A 7,938-nucleotide genomic window follows, 5' to 3' on the forward strand; every position below is an offset into this window, starting at 1 on the left:
TCCACACTAGGAAGACATCTAACCCAATTAAAAAATGAGAAAAGGACTTGAACAGACACTTCTCCAAGGAGGACATACAGAACATCACATGAGTCACATGAAAAGATGCTCAATATTGTTAGCTATCAGAGAGATGCTAATTAAAACCACAATGAGATACCACTTTACACCAGTCAGCATGGCTATCATAACAAAGCAACAAACAACAAATGTTGGAGAGGGTGTGGGGAAAAGGGGTCCTTAGTTCACTGTTGGTGGGATTGCAGACTGGTACAACCATTATGGAAAACAGTATGGAATTTTCTCAGAAAAATAAAAATCGACCTGCCTTTTGACCCAGCAATTCCACTGCTAGGATTATATTCCAAGAATCCTAAAACATCAATTTCAAAGAACCTATGCACCACAATGTTCATAGCAGCACAATTTACAGTAGCCAAGAGTTAGCAGCAACCTAGGTGCCCATCAGTAAATGAATGGATCACAAAATTTTGGTACATGTACACAATGAAATTCTATGCAGCAGAGAGAAAGAAGGAGCTACTACCCTTTGCAACAGCATGTATGGAACTGGAAAGCATTATGCTGAGTGAAATAGGCCAGGCATTGAAAGACAAATACCATATGATCTCACATTTAACAGGAAGCTCAACAACAAAAGAAACCAGCAAACAGAATACAAACAAAGGCACTGAAATAGAGAACAAGTGGGCAATGACCAGAGGGGAGAGGGAAGGGAATTTAAGGGGAAAAATGGGGAGGAATTTTGAGAAACAAGCATGAAAGACACAGCAATGAGGACTGGGCGGGGGGAGGAAATGGGAGGGAGGTGGGGAGACGGGGCAGGGGGGGCTGGGATGGGAGAAATAGACAAAAAAACTGTACTTGAAAAATAACTAAATAAAATTTTAAAAAAAACATGGAGAGGGGTATTGTGCGCCCCCTGGTTCTTCAACAGTTAATCTTAGAACCATGTCCCTTCTCTCTCACTGTCCCTATTCAAGTGAGCATGTGACCCATGGGAGTCTGTCAGTATGTTTGTACCTGGTTATCAACCATTGAACTTGAACCCATGCACTGAGCACAACAATGTGCAACATGGAAAAAGGAACTCCATGCATGATAATGAGATACCATGAATGGTGAATGAACCTCGTTTCAGCTGACACATTCACTCAAACCTTCCCACTGAGCTAGAACAAATGTGTGTAGATGGCAGTGCCAAGTGTGTGATTTGTTCAGTTGTCATAGGAACATAATACAGGTTGGATGTGGAACTTCCATTGTCAACAATGTCTCCAAACTTCTCCCTGCTTTGTGTTGACATCAGTACAGCTCAAGGAACAGGGGCACTCACAATATTGTGGTGTGAGATGAGGATCCCTCTTAGAATCTCTCCCTGAGAAAGGACAAAAATGCACGGTGATGTCATAGACTGTGCTGGAACCTGGAACACCAATCAGGCGTTGACTTTGCTGCCACAGTGTCATCTGTGTGATGCTTGACCAGAGATAAGAACATAGAAATTACTCTTTGGCTTTCCTGTATTTACATTTTCCAAAAAACATTTCTACTGTTCAGAAATAAGGGAACATAGGACTTGAAACTTACCAGGAGACACTGCAGTTCAAATCCTCAAAGGTGACCCCAACCAATGATTCCCAGTTGAGACCTTGGTGATGCGGTGCATTCAGAGGACAAGGAGGCTCCCAGTGTGCCCACTGCACAATCAGAACAAACAACAGAGTTATTTTCAGGGGCATGTCCCATGTCTCTTCCTTGGAGTGCATCTGATCCAATTAAACCTTTCCATGAATTTCTGACATGCCCATGACAGCATCAGTCCTGGATTCAAACCCTGACTGTGTGTGAGGAAATCAGGAGGGCACTTTGTCAGCTCTTCAACTCAGCCTATATTCCCCATTTCATAGAGTTTGGGACACATTCAGGATGTGGGTCATCACACTGTGTATTTTGCCCAGTAAAGGGGTATATGCTTGGCTCTCAGACAGCTCAGTTTCATGTAGGCTGCACTTGAAGACATGTCTGTGGTCACAGTGACTCTTCCATAGAACTTCTGTGTGACCTAGGTTTTAGTATTATGAGTGCCAGTTTGTCCCATTTACTGAATCCTTTGCCCTGGTGCTTGTCACACCCAGTCTATACAGTGGTTGATGTAGGTGTATCCAGAAGCCTTGTAGGAGACCTTCACTGAGGCCCCAGTCTTCCTCACCTCAACCCCAGGCTGCAGCAGCTGCACCTGGTCATGAACACCTGTGAAGAGGAGACAGGAATGGGTTAATTTTCCCATCGAATTTCCCTGGTTCCCTCTTCAACCCAGGCACTGATGATACCCTTATCTGTAACCAGTGCCACCAGGAAGAATGGTATCCAGCTCCAGTACATGGTGAGAGGCTGTGCCTTCAGGACCTCTGCAGGGAAGGTTGCTGCTGTGGATAGAGTTCTCAGGGCACAGAAATACCCCCATGTCACTTAGTCTACCTCTTCTCATTTTCATATTCCTCAGGCAGAGTGTTACATAGCTGAAGAGTTGACCACACCTGAGAGAAGAGAGAGGACACAGGGCCATGTTTATTGGAAGATCCAGGGTCCAAATCATAATTATAGTTTTAGGATACATTTCCTCTGTCAGATCCTTGAACTCTGTGCAGACATAGCTCCTCTCTCTGAGGAACAAGCACACATAGGACATGGTCCTCATCATGAATCCACATTTGAGGGACACTTAGACCACCTGGACCAGTTCTGGATTTAGTAGTAAATACCTTTTTCCTATATCAGTGGGTCTCCCAAATGTTGCATCTGGTGAGTTAATATTTACCCTTATCACCAGTTCCTTACTATTCAGATATTAGAAAACTGTAGAAATAGCCCCATTGACTGTGGATCTCATGTGCATCAAGTGATAAATTATCTGATACCATAAGATGTTTACAGTTACCTCATGTCCAACTGTTATTATAGTTTTTTTTTTCATGAAAATGGGAGGACACAGGCCTTACAGAAAATCCCCCCAGCTCCCTCTGCACCTGCTCCTCAGACAGAAGCTCTGAGGTCATGGGTTCCTCATGACCACTGTTGTGAAGCCTGTGCCCTGCAGGAGAGGGTCCCATCTGGGCTCACAAGTCATGGGCATCTCTGTGTCTCAAGTCCATAAGTAAAGGCAAAGACATGATTTAAGGATGCTCCCTCAGGGACACCTTGTGCTTTGACATCTCTGGACGAAGAACTGGTCTTTCTAAACTCCAGTGACTCTTCAGGGACCCACATGGACAGGGCTCTTTGAAGCTACCAGGGTTTCCTTACTTGGAGATCTCAGATGCACTGACTCAGCCAACTCCCCTAAGTCCTAAAACTCTCGGGAGTTTTGGGGACTTCTGATGTCCTCAGGTTCCTGTGCTTTCAGGTCCCATCTGAGTATTCCTGAACTTTGTATGAATCCCACTGCACATCTCTAGCTTAATAAATGACACAGCTACTGTAGTAATTTTCATGGTACTGAACCCCAGATTTCCCTTCTCCACACTTTGTAGCACATGCACAGGTCCCCATATTGAGCTTAACCTAGTGAGTGACCTGCTTTGTCAACAGACCAAAAGGAAACACGATTGATGTGAAAAGTGGAGAGCATTCACTTATGTGGTTTCCTATTCTTCCAGCACCTGGAAATTGCAGAGTTCACAGTGGGAAGAACACTAAATTATCCTGCGGAGGGTCAGACCCAAGGGACCCTTGTCCAGTCACTGTAGCCAACTCTGTCCCAACGCATGGGAGAGATCTCACTGACCCACAGCCACAAGTCTCTTCTCAGGGAGCTCAGTCAGAAGACATGAAGGCAAGACCATGGGGAACGCTGGATGGGCATTTTCCTTTTAGAAGAATCAAGAGCTGTTTAAGAAAAAGGGAACACAGGGAATTGTCCCTGGCTGATCAGAGTACCTGTGGTAAAGTGACCAGGTTGCTTTTGACTTCATCCTTTGGAGTCCTGAGCAGCTCATGCAGTTTAGCCCTTTTATCTTTGCACGGGGGGGGGAGGTTGTCGGGGATCACACTCTCTTTATTTCTCTGAGTCTCTCACAGTAATGCATGGTGGTGTCTGTCTGCACATTGACAATGCTGTGAACCATCCCTTTAGATGGAGCATCTGCCTTTCATTGATGCAGCAAAATGTGACACCTGATTTTAGATTCTTTCTAAAAAGACATATTCGCTCCAGCCTTATTTTTTTGAGCCTGTAACATGGAGTTAGTATAAAGTCAGTTCATGTAAATATATAACATGTAAAGAAGAATTTCAGAGACACTGAGACACTGGAAAATCAGCAAGGACACAGCTCAGACCTGTACTCACTCCTTAAAAATAAGGCTTACTCCAAGGTCTGAGAATGACACTGGCCCAGTTCCACCCTCACACTCACAACCTTCCTATCATCATGAGGATGGGATGCAACTAGACAAGTGGGAGCAGAGAAATGCGCTGCGGGGAAGTCAGAATGTGTTAGCCCACCCCAAGGAGGGAGAACAATCGAGAAGTCCCTTGATCTACTAAAGTATCTAGAGCTAGTGGCAGAAACAAATTTCCACAAAGGTCTTTATGCCAACAAAATTCTCCAGAAGCAGCCCTTACTGATTCACAGTGATGTCTACAGTGAAGGTTTAGCGGAAAGATGAGGGGCTTCTTTTCCAGCTGAGTTAATTAATCATGAGTGCAAAGTAATGAATGACACATGGCACAGCAGAACAGGACACATGAGGCTACTATCCTTTCTGACAGCTCTGGTTGCACTAGAAAGCATAGAAATAACAAAGAACAAGACCAGATCCTACTGGGTATACATCCTAATGGCATTCCTATGGGACTCAGGTATTGAGATAGTCAAGCACTGAATTTAAAACAACTATGATTACTTCCTACAACTTAATAGGAAATTGTGGTCAGACCTCAGAATCATAAAGGTAACTGAAGGTAAGTGATGGAAACCAAAAGCAAAAATCAAATAAAGACAATGGCAACAACACTGATCCAGAAATGAATGAATCTATCCACAGGTTCCCAAGCAGACCTGTAGTCATCAGGAACTCCAGATCAAAGCCACAGTAGGAAATCACCTCACCCCCTGGCAGGTAGTTATTGTAAAAGGACAGAAAATGAAAGTGAAACAGATCAAGTGTTGGTAAGTGTGTGGGGAAAGGGAGCCCTTGCACACTCTGGATGGTAGAATCAAATTGTGCTGCCACATGGAAAACAGGATGTAGGTTCCATCTTCCCTCAAAATTTGTAAATCCTTTGTTATTGAGACATGCAGCCTCTAGGTGTTCATTCAATAATAAAACCAGGACTTAGAAGAGGTATTTTCACTGCCCTGTTCATTGCATCATGGTACACTGCAGTAAATCTGATAAAACCACCTAAGTGTCCATCAGTAAGTTAATGGGTAAACGTGGGCTGTATACTCATAACAGAGTATTAGTCACACTTAAATCAGGGGAAATCTTGCCACAAACCACAATGTAGTTGAAACTAGGTGATATTATGCTTGTGAAATAAAGCTGCAATCGAAAGACAAATTTTGAATGAGTCCACATATAATACTAATTTAAATTAGATTTTATTCCAGTAGCATGTGAAGGCACTCAAAGCCTGGGTGTGGTGAAAGGTGATTGCCAGACATGGGGGATCAGTGGAGTGTCAGCTGCCCAGGAGTTCCATGCTGGTGGTAGAGACCCAAGAATGGAGGCACCTGGAGGAGCCAGCTGCTGTCAGGACAACATCGGACTTGGTCATAAATGCCATGCATTCACAGGACCCTGGAGGCATTTGCTTTTCTGGGTGGTATTGTCCATCCCTCAGGGCCCTGCTGACAATGAAAAAACTGTCAGTTGGCACAAAGTACATGTTCCCACCTGGGAATGGGAGAAAGGAACAGAAAGCCCAGCCAATCACTGTCGTCCTGGGGGTGGCCTTCTGAACACCAGGGATGAACCTTTGTAGTCTCTGAGTCCAGCTCCTTCTACTCTGAGTGATCACTGAGACCACCTTTGCCAATGTCTGTATCAGCTATTGTTATTTGCATTGCTGGGAAGAATTCCATTTGTGGATCTTCCCAAGTTGTTTATTTTATTCTTTTAAATTTTATTAACTGATTTTAGAGAGGGGGAGGAAGTGAGAAATAGAGGGAGAAAAACATTGTGTGAGAGAGTTACATCAATCAGTGGCTTTTCATATGTCCCCAATTGGATACCTGGTCCATAATCCAAGAATGTGCCCTGAATGGAAGTCAAACCACTGACCTTTCAGTTAGCAGTCCAGCGCTCAATTTACTGAAACATACCAGCAAGAGCCCCAGTTTTTCTCATTTTTTAAAATAACATAACATTTGGGCCCTGGCTGGCATAGCTCAGCGGATTGAGCGTGGGCCTGCGAACCAGAGTATCGAAGTTCAATTCCCAGTCAGGGTACATGCCTGGGTTGCTAGGCCAGTTCCCAGCAGGGGACTCACGAGAGGCAACCATACATTAATGTTTCTCTCCCACTCTTTCTCTTTCCCATCCCCTCTCTTGAAAAATAAATAAATAAATATTAAAAAAATAAAATAACATAACATTTGGGATGTTTGTAACTTCACACAAAGAGGCTGAAATATTTGCATATATTTTTGTAGTAACATAGAAGGTCGTTCTGGAGCAAACACTCTGGGCAGACTGATGAGATACAGGTTAAGTATATATTTAATATAATAAGAAATTGATCAATTTTTTTTTGTCAAGAAAGGATAGCAGGACACAGAGGGACTTGGTGAAGGAGAGGTCCTCAGTCCATGCTGTTGTGTTTCCTGCAAATGGACTGCGTTACATTCCTGTTTATTGTCTGCACTGAAAATCTGAGAAATTAGATTCACAGCAAAGAAGAATGAAGTGTCCCTGGGTGGAGCTGAGAGCTCTGAGAGGAAATCCCTGCTCCCAAGAGGTAGCCCCTTTCTTCCTGCCCAGGCCCACAATTGCCCCTGGGTTTGTTCTCTGTGGTCTGTGGAACCTGACTGCCCCCTGAAGTCCAACCCTTTTGTCTCATGCACGAGGTTTGTTTCTGGGCTCACACTGACTTCCCCTCATTGTGTCTCGCATAGTAATACACATCTGTGTCCTCAGCTCTCAGGCTGCTCAGCTCCATGTAGGCTGTGCTGGTGGATGCATCTGCAGTTATGGTGACTCTGTCCCAGAACTTCTGTGCATACTTTGTTTCACCATCTGAAGGATCAGTTCTTCCCATCCACTCAAGCTCTTGTCCTTGGGCCTGTTGAACCCAGTGCATATAGTAGTCTGTGAAGGTGCACCCAGAAGCCTTGCAGGAGAGCTTGACTGAGGCCCCAGGCTTCCTCATCTCAGACCAAGACTGCAGAAGCTGCACCTCAGAGTGGACACCTATGGAGAGTTGGAGAGGAGGTAGCAGTGGTTGGAAATCCCCTCTGACTCTTTCTGGCCCCTTCTCAACCTATGGTCTTGGGAACCCCTTACCTGTAGCCACTGCCACTAGGAAGAAGGATCTCCAGCTCCAGTCCATGGTGAAGGGTTGTCCTCTCTAGGACTTGTATATGGGACAGTGTGGCTGTGGGTGATGCTCTCCTGGCCCAGAGAGATTCACATTTAACACAATCTACTTCTTATAATTTGCATATCCATGAGGCAGACATTTTCATAGCTGAAAACTTGACCCCACCTGACAGAAGGAGGAGGGCACAAGTGCCATGCTCAGACGGAGTCTGAGGCTCCATGACTTATCAGTGTTGCAGGATATGTGTCCCCTGCCATGTCCCTGAGATCTGTGCTGACATAGCTCCTCTCACAGAGGAACAAGTTAATACAGGACATACTCCTAATTCTGAGCCCACCTTTGAATGACAGAAAGAACACCTGAGCCAGT

The 7,938-nt window shown here is 44.7% G+C and overlaps 1 gene segment (V, D, J or C); it reads right to left on the reverse strand.

The window, feature by feature from the left end:
- Positions 1–2,149: 2,149 nt before the first annotated feature.
- LOC119053264 (immunoglobulin heavy variable 1-69-2-like) lies at positions 2,150–7,578 on the reverse strand. The segment is given in 4 exon segments: positions 2,150–2,274; positions 6,735–6,771; positions 7,135–7,439; positions 7,533–7,578. Coding segments are annotated over 4 exon segments (513 nt in total).
- Positions 7,579–7,938: the final 360 nt, after the last annotated feature.

The sequence above is a fragment of the Artibeus jamaicensis genome, unplaced genomic scaffold, assembly GCF_021234435.1.
Source record: "Artibeus jamaicensis isolate MK-2021 breed Jamaican fruit bat unplaced genomic scaffold, CSHL_Jam_final contig_845, whole genome shotgun sequence".
Taxonomy (NCBI): Eukaryota; Metazoa; Chordata; class Mammalia; order Chiroptera; family Phyllostomidae; genus Artibeus; species Artibeus jamaicensis.